This window comes from Octodon degus, unplaced genomic scaffold (genome assembly GCF_000260255.1).
Source record: "Octodon degus isolate 3935 unplaced genomic scaffold, OctDeg1.0 scaffold00042, whole genome shotgun sequence".
NCBI lineage: Eukaryota > Metazoa > Chordata > Mammalia > Rodentia > Octodontidae > Octodon > Octodon degus.
The window spans coordinates 10785137-10802489 of NW_004524618.1; the positions used below are offsets into that span (position 1 = coordinate 10785137).

Sequence of the window (17353 nt, forward strand, 5' to 3'; positions counted from 1 at the left end):
CCCGCGCGGGATGCAGCCGCCGCCGCCCCCGGCCGGCCTGCCCCAGATCATCCAGAAGTAAGAGCGGGCGAGGGGGCGCGGCGGGGCGACCCTGGGCGGCTGCGGCTCCGCCCGCTCCACCTCGCCGGGCCCTTGCGGTCCAAGTTTTCTTGTCTGCTCTCCGGGCAGCCGCGGCCGACCTGGCTGCTGTGGGGTTGGGGAGGGAGAGCCGAGTTATTTGGGCGAAATGGTTTGCTTCTCCGCATCCCCTTCCTTTTCTCTTAGGGGTGTTACTTGGATGCTTTGAATAAATAGCTCACACTTGGGGGGAATGGCCCAGACAGTCTTTTTCGTCTTTGTGGTCCTCAGAGGCCCCTGGAGGGTCTGGGGCGCCGGGCGTGAGTGTGCGCGAGTGTGGGGGTGTTCAAGCGACCCGTGTGCTGGACTGACCAGCAGCTTGGGGGTGAAAGAAGAAACAAGGGCTTGTGCGGGACGCACGCGGCTGGCCTTGCCCCTAGGTGTAGACGCTTTGCAAGGAGGCCCTGTGAAGAGGTCTCAGTGGCGCAAGCCTTTTGCACCAGTGTTACCATCTGTGATTCCACTCAACGTGTGACAAGGGTCGTGCATTCAGGCTGTCTTGCGCCAGGGGGAAGGGTGGGCCGCTGTAGGCCCCTGAGGCTCTTCCGCCCATTGGGGGACGTGACAACAAAACGGTGATTTTTTTTTTTTTTTCATTCTGTAAGTTTTTGACAGTTTGCGGCCTAGAATGTTGGTTTATTTGGAAGACCTTGATTCATCTAATGGCTTTTGAGCAGCTTGTGACGAAGTCCGCTGTACTAGTTGAAGAAATGTAGGGAAGTAAGTATAGTTGGAGCTTTTCAGCATAACTAACCGAAACTAGAGAATAGATTCGCAAGTACAACGAGATCTGGTCGTGGACAGAGTGTGGTAAATGCTGCTGCGTTGATGCTGGGATTATGTAAACTGACTAAAATGTCCTAAGAGAAATCAACGGCGAGGGTGTGTACATGGAAGGAAATAGCGGTTAAATGCTTCTGGCCTTATAAACTTAGGTAATAGAAAATTTAAGTTTGATACCAATATACTGGTTTCATATTTCAGAACAAAATGGTTCCCTATTTATTGAGTAGTGGAATATTAAAGGTCGCTATCTTTAAAAATTTCATGTTGTATATAACTTTCAACTGCTAACGGTTTCTATTTGAAAATGCATTGTTTCATATTTTTTCAGTATTTCATATTTGCTTTGCAAATTATTTCGGATCATACTGAATAGCAATGACAGCTTATGTGAGTCATTATTTAAAATTTCTCCGCAGTGTTTAACACAAATAGAAATGAACAGAGAAAAACTATTTAAAACCTAGAGATTACTTACTAGAGAATCCAGTTCAGCCAGTTGTTAATTCAGAGACATCGGTTGTGTTTCTCACTGAGCCAGTGTTTTATGCTTAAACTGCACATTAAGCTTCTCAGCATTACTTTGGCATCAGCATCCCTGAATTTTTCGATAATTTATTTTTAAGCGAAGAAAAGTAGAAACTTTCTGTTTGCAGAAAAAAATCTTCGTAGATGAGTGTCCGATTATAAAGAGCCGCCAGGTAGGACTAAATGCCATTTTGTGGAAATGGATTATTTAAGGTGCACTTTACCTCGTGTGCTTAATAAATTATGCTGTGAGTTTACACCCCCCTGTTGAAACTTCCATCCCCAGGGTGTCTAATTTTAAAAGGCTGGACCTCACTTTTCAAAGATGGCTCCTTCTGCTTGCGCTGCAGGACGGGGACCTTGCAGAGCACTTAGCGGCTCTGTCTTGTTTTGCGTTGGTGACAGATCCAGGGTTCCAGGCCCGGCTCCAAGGCTGTAAATGTGCCCGTGGGATTTGATGTTCAGGCGCTTAGGGTTTCAGAGCCTTTATAAGGATGACTTGGGTTTGCGCTTGCCTTGGTTCCCGCTGATACTCCGCTGGAGGGAGGCGCCACGTGGCAAGCGCTTTGCAGCTCCATCTTTAATGCGCTGAAACTCGAGTAGGTTATTTTGAAACTACGTTTGCATAATTTAATCGGAGCGACCATTTCTGTGTGGCCAGGAGATACTCTTTGCACCAGCCATGTTTGAGAAAAAGTAGCGGGAAAACGGTCCTCCGCCACAGCGTGAACGTTCACCTTGGCATTTGGGGACTTTCGGGAGCCCACGTTTTGGGTGAAATTTTCTTCTTGTAAAATACATATTAGATATTATTAGGAGGCCTCTAATCTTTCTAGTCATTTCACTGAGGTCCTTATGTAACTGGTAAGAGGATAAGCTCTGATCTCTCTCAAAATGATGACCATCGCAACTTCAGTTGCATAGTACTTCAGGGTTGTGAGCCTCTTGGCTTCTTAAAGTTTGTGGTTACTGAATTGTATCAGGAATGGCTTCAGGTGAAATCAGTTACTTTTGTAAAGCCACTAGCGATTGCAGTAAAGGTGGAGTTCTGCCCACGTGTGTCAGATTTGGTCCTAAGAGAACAGCGATGTAGTACGCGTAAGCAGACGCGTAAGCAGCTGAACACGTGAGGCGTGTTACAGAGCGGATTACTAATCGTGGTGAAAAGTAACCGAGTGTGTGCGTCTTTCACGGCTAGCGGTGAGACTGACTGCTGTTGGAGGTCAGTTGCAGTACTTAAAAGGCTGCATTTAAAGTTAGTTTCTGAGGAGTAGTTTCGTTTTAATCAGTAATAGTGGTCTTATCGTTGTTTTCTTAGCTTCAGTTAAGAACTATCCATGTTATTTCTGCCCTAGTGTGCCCTTGACCCCTGTAATGGGAGTGTTACCTGTAGACTATCAACAGGCTACATTTAGTTGTCAATAAATGTAACAACTATCTTGTGATCTTCTGCTTAAATGTGCCAATGCGGAGATATTCTTATGAAATGTTATTTAAATTCTTTGTGCAGCAAAAAATATAAATAGCACCTCAAGAAGATATTTGGGGTAAGGTTAGGAAATCAGAAAATTTATATATATAGAATATTAAATAAATTTTTCCCATACTACTAGAAGACAACATTGGTGATAGTGAATGCTTTATAATTATTGATCTCAAACATTCATATTTTACTTCCAAAATTGTTTGGTTTTAATTATGTGCTTTACAGTCCTCAGCCCTTGACTTCTCAGATATTTTTATTGCTCTTAGTGAACATCAGACTATTAAATTTTAGGTTACAAGTTTTAAAGCTCTCACCAGAGTGAAAATAGTCACCTGATTCAGAGTGAAATGTTGAATCCCAGCGGATGGGGTTACAGTCTATTACTAATCATGGTGAAAAGTAACCAAGTGCACACGTCTTTCACGAAGCGACTCTCACAGTGATTTTCCTAAATTATGTGATTAGTGGCAAGATATTCCTAATGTCTGCCATCAGGTCGCACATTTGAGTGTACGTGACTTCTTTGTTCCTTTCCAGATGATTTTTAGGATCAAACAAAACCAATTATAAAAACAGAATAAATTTTAGTTGAGCATTTGCTAGCTAGTGTCGCTTACGTGGAATTGGTGGTGGTTTATGAAGACAGACCCAGTTCTGATTTCTAGGTTAGAGTCTTCTGCATAACATTAGAACTACGGCTCTTCCTAAGGAGAAAGCGCTCCCCTGACTAAGAATAGAAAATGTTACGAATAGTAGCTGTGCAGATAATTTTACAGACATTCTGCGTTTGATGGGACCTGCATTTAACCGTGAGGGTGTGATTTGCAGGCAAGTTGTATGGGATGTCCACCCACTTTGATGAGCGTGCGGACGATTATATCCAGGACGAGGGGAGGAAATAAGAACTTGCTAAAAGGGGACATTGCCTCGTGTTCGTATTTGGTCCTTTTCTGGAAAGAGGATGGAATTTCTAATGTCAGAGCCAGTTCTAGCATCAGTGTTATCCTGGCCTTGAGGAGAAATTGGAATATACTTGTAGATGGAATTTTGAAAATTTTAAGCAGCACCTTATACTTCATACAAGATAAGCATTCGGCAGGGAAACCCATGAGAGGATTAAGCATTTACCCAAACAGAAGGAGAGAAGGTGGCCTCTTAACATTCTGCAAAGTTACTTTTGCTTCTCTAGAAAATCCCTGAAAGGTACTTTTTTAAAAAAAGAACATTCTACTGAAGAGTTTTTTCATAGGAAGTATTTTTACGTATAACCATGTAGTTATGAGTTTTCTCAAATGGCCCAAGAGATCAGTATTATGAAATGTAGTACATTATTCCCATTCGTCACAGCCAGCGACTACATATGGTGCGTGGAGCGGCTTGAATGCCAGCACTGAGGAAAAAGGAAGAAAAGTTTGGTCACCATTTTTATTCTTCTGTCTGCTTCTTGTTTTGCAACTTCTCAGCAGTTTATCAAATTGATCATTTCAAAAGCCTAACTCTGCCGTGGGGAATATGAACTCTCATCTGGAGGATCTCTTTGCCTGTCCTAATGGTCATTAGGGAGGAAAAACCCCAACGAGGATTGACTCACAGCGAAATGATCCTGTGTTATCCAATTTCTCTCTCCCCCTGATTTATTTTTCTTGTGGCATACATTCTTGAGTCCAGTTTAAACTACTATTTCTCCACTGCCCATACAGCCAATCCTCAGGTAAACAGACTGGTGTAGCTTGAGCCACAGCTTTGATAAATGCAAATGCACAACGAACGGTTTGGGAATGGAGTTTTCACCAAAGGGTAGAAATTAAAATAAACTGAAGTAAGTGTGGAAATTAAGAATGGAAGACACACAAGACAGAGGAGCTGAAAGCCTCAAAAGGAATTTGAAGTGGGATCCCACCCTCCTCTCTCAGTCCTGGTTCCCTTTCCTGCTGGAAGCTGGGCATTTTTCTTGAACACAAAATACCATTTCATCAGATTTCTATTTCCTGCCGCAGCAGTGATCTGATTGATATTATTTTGTGTATTTTAACAGCGAAAGTTGCTGTGGATCCACAGAGGTACAATGGGCCAATAGCCCAGTTGAGAATAGACTGTTGAAAATTTTGCAGAAAATAAAGTGACCTATAGCCTAGAATTAGAGCAAAGACAGTAAGTAGCAGTTTGTAGAGCAGAACAGAAAGGTACAACAGTTTGTAGGGCAGTTCCTTTTCTGGCTGGATTTTGGTAATGTGTATGTTACCATACATGTGCCTTGTATTGCTTGTTCCCACCAGGGAGTAGATGAGGAAATCCTCATTGTAATTAAGAAGGAACACATTTGAATCAGGAATTTGGTTTCCATCACCATGTTGGTCTGGTAGTTTTTTTTTTTTTTTTTTTTTTCAGACTCAATGGGTGGTCACTGTTTAAATTTCACCCAAGTGAGGAGTTACGCAAGGTTTAGTCTTCGACACAGTAAGTTTGGGGGCGAGTTAGTACTGCCAGCTGTTTGCAGAGGTGGTGGAAGGAAAGGGCCCCATCCCCCCAATATTGTATTCTTGTGTTTCGAGTGTGCTGCAATAAGCCCTTAACATGATGAAGTCTTCACAGCAGCAGAAGTTACAGTTAAGTGAACTGATCCCCTCTCTCCTCCAACTCCTGCTGGATTTTCTAAGATAAGTAAGTCCCCTGATGGTTCACGAGGCAACTTTTCCAACGTGCTGACAGCAGACCTGTAGGGGAGATGGCACATGTTGATGCTAAGGTACTTTACGGGCACAAAGAGGCAATTTGCACAAAGATGTGTTAATAACTTCTAGCTCAGTTTGCAGAATAAATCTTTCCATGTGCTCAGAAACAAAGGCGAGGGTCACACATGTGTTTCGGGGGTGGCTGTCACCCTGTGAAGATATTTTTCATGCTGCTTTTCTTGCTGTTAATGTGAGTATTTGCTTTAAAGATTCATCAGGGCCGTTTGCGTCTGCCTCACGCTGCACCTGCTTGCTCTCGATCACGCTAATGACCCATCAACTGCCCGTCACCGTTGCGGCTTTCTACTCTGGCTCACACCCGGGAAACCCCACTGCAGGCGTTCTGGACATTTGCAATACTTTCTAGTTTTGCAACTTCTCTGAAATTCTTTTCCAGATATATTTTTGAATTTTGTTACACCCACCCTAATATTTGATCGCAGTGCCAGCTAGTACATGAGGAGGCATGCATACATTTCACTGAGTTTCTTTTCTCAGTTTGAGTTGATTATAAAACAGAACCGTCCAAGATCTGTCTGACATCGGTAAGTGTAAAGCAAGCATCTTTGCTCTAAACTAATTACTGCATTCTGGGCCCACGTCTACAAGCAGGGTTCTTGGGAAAGGCTATGAACCTTCCTAATCCAGCTCTGCAGGGTTTGAAAGTGACCGGGGTGGACGCATCTGGAACTCAAATTAGGTGAGTCCTCAGGACTCCTCGGAGCTGCCCTGCTCCTCCCTCCCCTCCTTTGATAGAGAGCAAGTCCCTCCTCCATTAGGTTTTCTTTTTTTTTTTTTTTTTTTTTTGCAGTACTGGGGATTGAACTCGGTGCTTGCCAGGCAGGTGCTCATGCTGCTGAGCTATCTCTCCGGCCCCTCTGTTAGGTTTTAGCTGTAAGCATAGGTGAGATTGACCGCCTATTGATGAGAAGCGCCACAGAGAATTAAATGTTTTCTGCAACTTTCGCAGAGAAAGTCTGATCGGTGATAAAATTTAATGTCAAAAGAGTAGATTCTGCTGTCAGGGAAAAGGCACAAGTTTTCAACTACTTCTTAATCTGTAAAATTTTGGGTGATTACAAAAATAATTATTTAGTAATGTTCATTATTTGGAGATTTTAAGGTAAAATCCTTGAATTTGTGAAAAGGAAATACGGTTTTCCGTTTAGGAGAGTGATGATTTTCATGTGTCCAAAATAATCATTTTCATGTGTACAAATTGGATGCATTACTTGCAAGCAGGTGGAGATGTGCTTGAGGGACAGATCCCAACTGCAGGGCGCGCAGACAGCTGAGAAAAATGTGGTGGAGCCCGGTCTCATGGCGTCTTGTGCGTATGCGACCCGTTGGCCACATGGGCTGCAGAGACCCGCCCAAGCTCTCTGCCCCTAGAATTCTTTTCCATTTTGCAAAGGTCTTGATTGTCTCAAAGCTGAGCTGAAGGTTTTGTGTGGCTTCTCCAGAGCCTTTGTAGGACCTGGTGCCTCAGGCTAGAGGTGTGTTCTCCCAGGGTGGGATTGTGGAGGAGCTTTATTTGATATTTGAAAAGATGTCTCTTAAGTCTTATGTAAGAAGAGAGGTGAGTTGTGTGGTTAAACCTTGCTACCTGCTCTGAGTTACGTGCACAAACGGGAGTGAGCATCAGGGATATTTATGGCAATACTGTCTAGAAGCGTAAAAGATTAGAAGCTACGCAACTATTTCTCAGCTGGGAATTAAATCACATACTCTTAGCGGCATGTACCATTCAGCCGGTAGAACGATGTTGTTGTTTTGCATTCATTGTTGTAAAACAAGGGCCATATAATGTCAGTGACTAAAAGTACTGCAAATGCACATATGCAAGGATTTTGTATTCGTGTTTAAAAATGTGTGTGTGTGTGTGTGTGTGTGTGTGTGTGTGTATGCATGCTGCAGTGTCTTCCAACCCAGGGAAACATCCAAGGACAAGCATAGGGATGTTAGCAGTGGCTCTGACCCTGAGGGGTGCAAATTATGGCAGTTTGTATATTTTTTCAGTGACTATGTTTTACTGCAATCAGAGAAAACGATCAAACTGTTTCCATTTTTCACAACAAAAAAACACCCTGCTCCCTGCTGGCATTACACTCCCCCTAAGACTGGGCTGCCCTTCAGCCTGTGAGAGGGCATCTGAGAGCTGTCCTAGGGTCCCCTCTTGTTTTTCAGGCAGGGCAAACGATTGTCATTATTAGGCCACATGGTGGGGTGGTGGTCAGGCTGGATGCCTAGTCCCAAATTTTTATCTTTTGTTCTCTGGGATATGGGGGAAGGGGGACTGAAAGCCATTTGTAAATCAGTCTGTCGTGTGGTGGCCAATCGCTTAGACCCTCTCTGCGGCTGAGCAAGGCTGGCTGGCTGCGGCCTCCTCCCCGCCTGCCCTGGCCCGCAGGACCTTGCAGCACGGCGGGTCTCTCCAGGGCGTCTCTTGCTCTGTCCTCCTGCCAAACAGAAGCCGGCATCACATTGTCTCCTCTGTTCACCGAGGTTCAAAGTTAGGATATTCCTGATCCTTACTAAAGCCGACACCTACATTCTGCTCATTCCCAGCAGTGTGCTCCTCCTGACACCCTCCAAGCTGCAGTGTGATGATGAAGCTGTTAAAGTAGAAAATCATAACTGATATTTTTACTTCAAAAGGAAGTACAGCAAACACATTACAATTTTACTTCTCACTCCTAAGCCAGCAGAAGTGTCTGCGATGATTTCTGCTACTGAGACTTTCATTCACTCTTCTTCAAATTTCTTTCAGCCAAAGATACAGAATTCTGACTGTATTGACATGACTTTGCTTTTGGGGAGACTATGTTTGTGTTCTTGTCGGTCCTCCATATGCACTTGTTCTCTCTGGTTCTCTTTTTCTGCACTCCCCCCCACTTTTGCTTTCTGTCTGTCTGTCTCTGTCTCTCTCTCCTTCCCCTAAACTATTTGAAAGTTGTATAACCATGTTATTATATCTAAGGAAAGTAGTCTTATTCAATTTTTTTCCCTAATAAACACTGGATTTTGAATTTTCTTTAGTTTTCAGAAAAATCAAAGTCTCACAGTATCTGGGTTTTGAACCCCCCGGCTCAGTGGGCCTTTTGCTCCCAGCCTGCGAAGCATGTCCACCTCCTTCTGTCCGTGGGCAGAGGCTCCTGGCTGCCTGCTCTGTGGAATGGCCTGTCCTGCCTGTGTCCATTGTTTCCTCGTGGCTGGGATCAGGGGGGCAGTGTGGCAGCTGCACTGTGGACGGTGTGCATGTGGCTAAGCTTGCCCCTGGCTAACGGGGGCGGTGGGGGGGAGAGAGGGGGGGCACCAGGTCTTTCCACGTGGGGGACAGCGTTCTCGTTGTGCTTAGAGAGTGCTCTGTGGGGCAGTCCCATCAGCCCCCTGGATATCTGCCTCCTCATAGATTTTCATCTAGTGATTTTATCCTTTAACTGGACGAAATTACAAAAGGTTTTCAATGAAATATGTGGGGCTAGAAAGAGAAATATCACTTTAGGATGGATGAACTTGGACTCGGATCAGACAGACTTGCAGATACGTTTGCATTCGCCCAGCCTGAGCATTTCCTGAGCCTCTGGAATTTTCTGGTCCTGACTCAACAGGACCTGACTGAAGGGCCAGCTCCTCCCCACCTCCCCGCTATAGGAGGCCTGCTATGGGCTGCTGAGCGTTATGATGTCTGTGCCCGGGGAATATAAATCATTTTTAATGCTAACATGGTAAGTGGATGCTGATGTAATTTTTACTAGCTTAGGAGGTAGGCATCCTCTTAAAGCTGTGTCTGCTTTTGGAAGAAACACTTTATTCCTTTTTAAAAATCACTATGAAGTAGACTTTAAAAATGACTGACAGGGCTGGGGAGATAGCTCGGTGGTCTAAGCACCTGCCTGGCAAGCGCAAGGACCAGGGCTCTATCCCTGGTACTGCATGCCATGCTGGGCCCAGAACCCTGGGCACACCATGCTGGCTCTGAAACCGGGCGCGGTGGCACATGCCTATAATCCCAGCACTAGGGGGACTGAGACAGGAGGAGCAGTACAAGTCTTAGTTGTGTAGTGGAACCCTGTACCAAATAAATAAATGAATGAAAGATTTTCAAAAATTAAAAAGAAAAAATGACTGGTGATATGTCCTGCAGCCTTAACTGGGCGAGTCTGGGAGCTAGTCAGTGACTATGTTTGTTCTTTCCTCTCCTTTCTTTTCCTTTTCTTTTGTTTTTGAGACAGGTCTCAAGATGTAGTTTTAGGCTGGTCTTGAACTCACTATGTGTAGCCCAGGCTGGCTTCATGCTCACAGCGATGTTCCTGCCTCAGTCTCCTGAGCACTGGGGTCACAGGTCTGTGTGTCACTATGCCCAGCCTGATTGTGCTTTTAGATTTAAGTTACATGTCTATTTTTGCCTGTTCTGGTTTGGGACTCTTATTTTCATACACAAAATACGTATGAATGGAGAAAGTGCCGTTGGAGAGGGAGAAGAGTCAGGCGCGGGTGTGCTCTGCACCCCGGTGCAGGGTCGCACTCTGCAGCCTAGAGGCAGGGCTGGCCCAGCATGCGGTGCGGGGCTCGGACCCAGTCCTCGCACTTGTCAGGGAGGAGCGTGGACTGTTGCGCTGTCTCCTCAGCCCCTTGTTCTGCGTTCTAGATTCAGTGTCATTACCCCTAATCCTGAGGTTCAGTAAAAGGGAGCAAAAATCCTAAGTGGAGAGCAGCCAGCCTTTCTTCAGTACCTCCTGTGTGCAGCCCCTGTGCTGAGCCTTTTAGGTATGATTAAGCCATTTAATGACTTAATCTAGGGGCTCAGTGGAATAAGCGCTTCCCTGGCAAGTGCAAGGGCCTGAGTTCAATCCCAGGTTCCACCAAATAGACAAATAAATAAATAAAATAAAATAAAATAAAGGGTAATGACTTAATCTGATAATCATCCTGTGATATAAGAGCTATTATTGCCTCCATTTTACAGATGAGGAAACTGAGCCGCAACCTTCCAACGACTCAGAAGTACTAAGAAAATAGCACTTTTGAAAGAACTGGTGGGTGGCCCTGAGAATGGAAAAGGGTTACTGCAAAGTTAAGTGCTCCTATTATCTTTATGTAAATATCTTTTTCCTTAAAATAGTTTTTCACTTACGGAGAAAACATACCAAGAAATGACTGAAATAAATTTGGAAGGAGGTCAAGGTTAAGGAGACAGATCAGGCCGTCCAATTAAAAACATTGTTTTCTGGTTTTTTCTTCTCTTTCCTAGCACTCAAGGTGCCCTGCTGTATAAAGTGAAATCCGTACGCCAGTTTACATTCCGCGAGCAAATCCCAGGCTGGCGTTTGAGTCACTGTCTCATTCTGCTTGCTGTGCGTGTTAGGCAAGACTTGAATCTGATGCTCACAGAGAGTATATAAACACTTATAATCCTCTCAGCATGTGCTAAAATAATAACAGATATGATAGTTTGATTTGCAAAGCGAGTGTCTGCCAAGTTCTCCTAGCCCATTTTCGAACCAGTTCAGAAAACCAGCATTCAGCGATGATTAAAGTGCTTCAGGTTCCTATTAATAGCGAAAGGAATTCCTGGCCTGAAGGCCGGCCATGCCGCCGGGTTCGTCTCCTCCAGACAGGCTTCTTGAGCTGTCTCTGCGGACATCATTCCAGGTGTTCTTTGGCTTAAAGTAAAAACCAGACTGAAGGGAATCAATAAATCGGGAAAAGAGCTGGCTTTTTCTTTTTAACATGACCAATACAATTTACTAAACATATTAATGTATATCCATAAATTCTTTCATGAGATAGTTTGCTTTTGCTCTGCGCAAGAGTTTACAGTGAAACGCATTGAACAATGAGATCTTGGTGTGTTTCAGGTAGAAATTCAACCACTCTGGAGTTCAGAGGTGCAAGGGCTATTTATTTATTTATTTATTTATTGTATTTTAGGGAAGAAGGGTCTACAGGGTGTACAGGGCCTCACTACTAGATGGACTCATAGTGACCCACCTGTTTACAGCCTCCCAAGAGCTGAGATTACAGGCCCATGTCACCACGCCCAGTCTCAATTGCTGTCTCAGCACGCCCAGGGGTGGGGCTGGCATGGCAGGCCCCGGGATCGAACCCCGGGCCCTGCGCCTGCTTGCAGGTTCTTTAATCCACTGAGCTATTTGGCCGGCCCAGAAGGGTAATTTAGGACACATTTATTTATTTGTTTGTTTGTTTGTTTGTTTATTTTACAGAGGTATAACTGAAGTGCACCCAGCTGCGCAAGGCTATAGCTGCATTAAAGCATCAACTAACTGAAAACATAAAAATCCTCAAAATTGCTTTCTGTTTTTTACAATTTATCCTTCCTTATTCCTCTCAACCCTTTCCCCTTAGGCAGCCAGTGATCTGCGTTCTAGTGTAGAGAGTAGTTACATTTTCTAGGATTTTATAAAGGTGGAATCAAAGTATGCACTTTTGTTGGTCTAGCTTTTCATTCAACATGCTAATTTTCTTTGGAAATAATATTTTTATATTTATTTGTGGTACCAGGGATCAAACTCGGGACCTTGCGCTTACCAGGCAGGCGTTTCTGCTGCTGAGCTATCTCCCTGGCCCTGGAAATACTATTTTTAAAAATTGTGTTAAAACACATATAGCATTTCTGTGTTAGCTCATGTTTTTATAACAAAATGCTTGGGGCTGGGTCCCTTCTCAAGAGGTTTATTTAGCTCACAGTTCTGGGAGCTGTGAGCCCACGATCCGAAGGCCTCATCAGTTTGGCCCCCTCCGCAGCATCATTAGACGGTGGAGAAGTGTGAAAAAAAACAGCAGCTGTAGAAGATGGCAAATGGATTAGGTGGCCTCAATTAATAACAGCTTGTTCTTGGGAGAACTGACCAAGGTCCCAGGAGAACTACATCAATCCCTTCTGAGAGCTGCACTGTCAGCGACCTAAATGCCTTCCGCTAAGCCCTTAGACCTCCGTCTCCAGCACTCTATACCACAACACGGGGGACCAAGCTTCCAGCACCCCCAAGCCCTTGGGGGACGGAACGCACCCACACCAATGCATCCCTACCCTCACTGCTGTGAAGGACATAATTCAGTGACATCAAGCTCACTCACGACCATCACCACTGTCTAGTTCCAGAGCAGTTGTGGCAGCCAAAGAGCAAACTCCATACCCGTTAAGCTGCTGCTTCTCGTCTTCTCTTTTCCCAGCGCCTGGTGCCTCTAATCTGCTTTCTGTTTCTGTGGATTTGCCTAATCTGGATGTTTCATGCCGTTGGAATCATGTAACAGGAGGTCTTTCATATCTGACTTCTTTCATATAACATGTGCCTGTAAGGGTCATCCACACTGTATTATTTATCAGTACTTCATTTTTATTACTGGTTAATAATCCACTGTATGGACAGATACCATGTATTTATCCACTGATGAACATTTGGATTGTCACTACATCTGACTTGTGGGTAAGACTGGCTTGGACTTTCATGTCCAAGTTTTTATGTGAACATCTGTTTCAGTTCATTTGAATAGGTATCATGGGCTGGATTGCTGGATTATAGGGTGATTCTCTGTTTAGTCAATAAGGAGTCTCCTAATTGCTGTCCAAAGCACGGTGCCATTTTACATTCCCTCATAGTTTTTATAATCGGTCACCCATTTAATTTTTTAGTTGGTTTTCTATTGTTGAATACTCCTTTGATAGTGGTTCATTTGCCAAATAAGTATAACCGTGGGAACTAAGGCCTAAGGTGAGACAACAGAACCCAACAGGTAACGGTTTCTCCACATCTTTACCAACATTTGTTATTTTTATTTTTTGATGGCCATCCTATTGGGGATAAAATAGTATCTTCTTGTGGTTTTCATTTGTATTTCATTAATGAAGAATGATTCTGGGGCTGGAGAGATGGCTCAGTGGTCTAAAGCACCTACTTGGAACAAGCTTGGCAAAGCACAGGGACCACGGTTCGATCCCCCAGCACCACATGCCAGCCAGCTGCGCCCCCTGGTGGGCTGAGCTGCCCCCCCACAATAAATAAATGTTAAAAAAAAGAATGATTCTGAGCTTCTTTCCTTCTGTATGTAGGCCATTTGTATATTGTATGTTTGGGGGTTAGCACTGGAGTGTGAGCCCAGGGCTTTCACAGTGAATTATAACCTTGGTCTTTTTTATATTTTTATTTTGAGACAGGGTCTCACAGAGTCATTAAGTTGCCCAGGCTTGAACTTGTGATTCTTTTACCTCAGCCTCCCAGCATGCTGCAAAGGCAGGCATGTGCCATTATGCCTGGCTTTGTGTGTCATTTTTAGAGAAATGTCTATTCAAGTCTATCATCAGTTTTTAAATTGAGTTGTTTCTATTTTGGTCCTGGAATTTTAAGTGATCTTTATACACTCTAGGCGCCAGACTCTTATCAGATCTGTAATTTGCAAGTATTTTCTTCCCTTCTGTGGGTTTGCTTTTAGCACGATGATTTTGAGGTTACCTGTGTGGCGTGCATCTCAAGTTTGGACCTTATTGCGGAGCAGTATTCTGTTTTTTGCATATGACACAAGTGTGTATTCAACGGCTGATGGACATTTGGGTTGTTTCCAGTTTGAGTCTATTACAAGTAAAGCTGGTATGAACATTCCTTTGCAGGTCTCTATCTGGATACTTCTTTTAGCCTCTCTTGGGTAAATATAGAGACCAATGATAATTGAATCTTTTAGAAGCATAGATGCTATATGTAAGAATCAGGGTTTTTTTTTGAGTGCAAACTCTTTGAATTTTTATTATTATAAATAAAGCATGGAAATGTGGCTTTTTGGGGTATTTAAAGAATATGCAAATTTTCATCATAGTTTTCATAATCAGTCACCCATTTGATTTTTATTTTGACCTCTACTGTTGAATATTCCTCTGATAGATTTCATTTGCCAAATAAGTGTAACTGTGGAAGTTGAGATGCAAAGTAAGACAACGAAGCCATGGACTCAGGTTTCTTGTTGTATAGAAAAGGAAGTCGGGTCTGGAAAGGAGATCAGACTGACCAAGGGCTGTCTTCGTAGAGAATCTAAGTGGCGCAAGCTTGAGGTCTGTGCCCACGAGGGCCATCTGAAGTCTCCTGGTGGGGCTCCTGCAGAGAGCGGTCCTGGGGGCAGTAACCGGCACCAGGTGCTCGAGTGCTGTGGTGTGCACAGGATGCCCGATTTGCTCCTAGGTTATCCCATTTAATCCCTGAACAACCCTGTGAAGTAGGTAGGGATTAAGGAACTAGTAGAGGCTCAGGGTCCCCTGGCCAATGGTTGGAAGCCCGGCTCAGAGCCAGGCCTTCTGACTTCTTCCGACTTGTGCTCCCCTCTCCCTTCTCCACACTTACTTATACCCATCTTGTTGCAGCCCCTCAGCTTCTCCCCATGCCACCAGCTGGGCCTGAGCTCTGATATTTCTTAGCTCTGCACCAGATGAGCCCTTGCCTCACCTCCTGCTTGCTTAAAGCCCGCTGTAGCTTCCATTGCCTGCAAGTCCAGACTGAGATGCTCAAAGTGCTTTCCAGTCTGCGGCTGCTGAGCGCTCCAGCTCCCGGCCTGCAGGCCTCACCGGGCTACCCTCCTGGTTCTCTCTTCCTGCCTCCTCTACTCTCCTGCTCCTCAAGCAGAACCTTTGCTTTGTTCCGGTAGATTCTGCTTAGACGTCACCTCTTCCCTGACCCCAGTGGGTCCACTGTGACCCCTGTAGTGTGTGCCCCGTGCTTACCCCTGGGTTGTCTTCCCTACAGGCCCTGCAGCGTCCTTGCAGGGAGGGCCAGTCATTCCTCTGGCATCCTCCGCACCCCCATAGCTCCTGGCCTCTAGTCTGTCAGTATTTGTCAGAGAAGGAACTTAAGAGCACCCTCACTTTCAACCTAATTGACTTGGGGGAGAGAAAAAGTTCCTCTGGACAGTCTGATGGTGAGGATGGGTGGAACTCTGCGGCCTGGCTGTCCCGGTTTGTGGCGAGGCACCCAGGAAAACAATGCACAGGAGCAGAGGTCCATTTTGGCTCCTGGCTCCCCCCAGGGCGGCCGACTCTGTCACTTTGGGCCCTGCGTGGCCAGGCAGAAAGAGCTCATCTCACAGCAGCAGGGATGTGTCTGAATCAGTATTTTAGGGAATTCGTGTTTTAGGGAAGGGTCCACAGGGTATTCAGGGTCTCACTACTAGATCGGACTCATACTGATCCGCCTGTTTACAGCCTCCCAAGAGCTGGGATTACAGGTGCGTGCCACCATGCCCAGTCTCAGTTGCCATCTCAGCGTGCCTCAGAGGTGGGGCCGGCACAGCAGGCCTGGGGATCGAACCCCCGGCCCCTGCGCCTGCTTGCAGGTGCTTTAGTCTGCTGAGCTATTTGGCCGGCCCTGAGATGAGGTTTCTGATGAATTATTGGATCTTGTTTCCTGAAAACATAGAAACTAAATAATAGGACTGAAATAATAAATGGCAAGATTAAATGGAAAGCAACTAATCGTGGGAAGGCAGCATCTTGGCGTTCAGTCTTCAGGTTAATGCCACGTCACCTGCCTTTCCATGTCACTCAGTGTTTCCTAAGCAGTGGGCTAACTGTTTGCTGCAGTTCTAGGCTGAGTTTCCTCTGTGAGAGAGGATCCAGACAAGTGGCTGCGTATGCATAGAACACTCATCAAAGCCCGTCACATCAGAGCTTTCAAGAACAAACATTTCTGGGTCACAAAAAAAGGTCTTTCAGCTCTGAGCTTGCTCTCTACTCACCTCAAGCAGTTTCTAGAACAACAACTGGAGGGAACTACAATGCTGAAATATATCTTTATTATTACGTTGACATTGGGGATCACTACAGGATATGGCAGTGACAGGGACAGCTGACTTGTGGCAACTTTAACAATGAGGAGTTGGAACAATTAGAGAAGATTAACATGCCTCTTGTGCAAGGATGACACACGGATTCATGAAATGTTCAATATTTTTAAATTTATCCACAAGATACTGGCAAAGAGAGCACAAGACATCGTAAAAAAGTTCCTACTTCATGACCAAGTAAGCTTCATCCCAGGGATGGAAGAATGGTTCAATATATGCGAATCGATAACTGTGATTCATCACATAAACAGAGGCAGGGACAAAAGTCATAGGATAATCTTAATCGACACAGAAAATGCCTTTGACAGAATCCAAAATTAACTTACGATAAAATCCCAAAGAGAATAGGTATAGCAGGAACGTTTCTCAATTTGATAAAAGCCATTTATGAGAAACCTACTACCAACATCATGTTAAATGGGGGGAACCTCCAAGCTTTCCTTCTTAATTAGGAGCAAGACAAGGATGTCCACCACCACCCTCCCGTTCGGTACATAAAGGAAAGGAATAAGTCAGATTATCCTTATCTGAAGATGGCATGATTCTTTACATAGATGACCCCAAAATTCCACCAAGAGACTCCTACAATTAATGACTAAATTCTGTAGTATAGCAGGATACAAAATGAACGAACACTTAGGAGTTAACTTAACCAAGCAAGTAAAAGACCTGTACAATGAAAACTACAGTACTGTGAAAAAGGAGATTGAAGAGAACCTCAGAAAATGGGAAGATAGTCCCAAGTTTTCTGATCAAGGAGATTATGGGGCCAAAGAGGAAAGTAATCGATGATGTAGAGTGTGCCTAAGGAGAGTCATATGGAGAGAAAACATTCTCTCAGGCTTTCACAGAGAGCACATTG

At 44.6% G+C, this 17353-nt stretch overlaps 1 protein-coding gene and 1 pseudogene across 1 annotated transcript in view; both read left to right on the forward strand.

Moving 5' to 3' along the window:
- The first annotated feature begins 6 nt into the window (after positions 1 to 6).
- Rbm20 (RNA binding motif protein 20) overlaps positions 7 to 17353 on the forward strand; it is a 212476-nt gene continuing 195129 nt past the window's right edge. The window contains exon 1 of the mRNA XM_004631583.2: positions 7 to 57. Within this exon, the coding sequence (XP_004631640.2) occupies positions 11 to 57 (47 nt within the window). The 5' untranslated portion in view covers positions 7 to 10. The remainder of the gene's footprint in view (positions 58 to 17353) is intronic.
- Positions 16500 to 16599, forward strand: LOC111816859 (annotated as a pseudogene).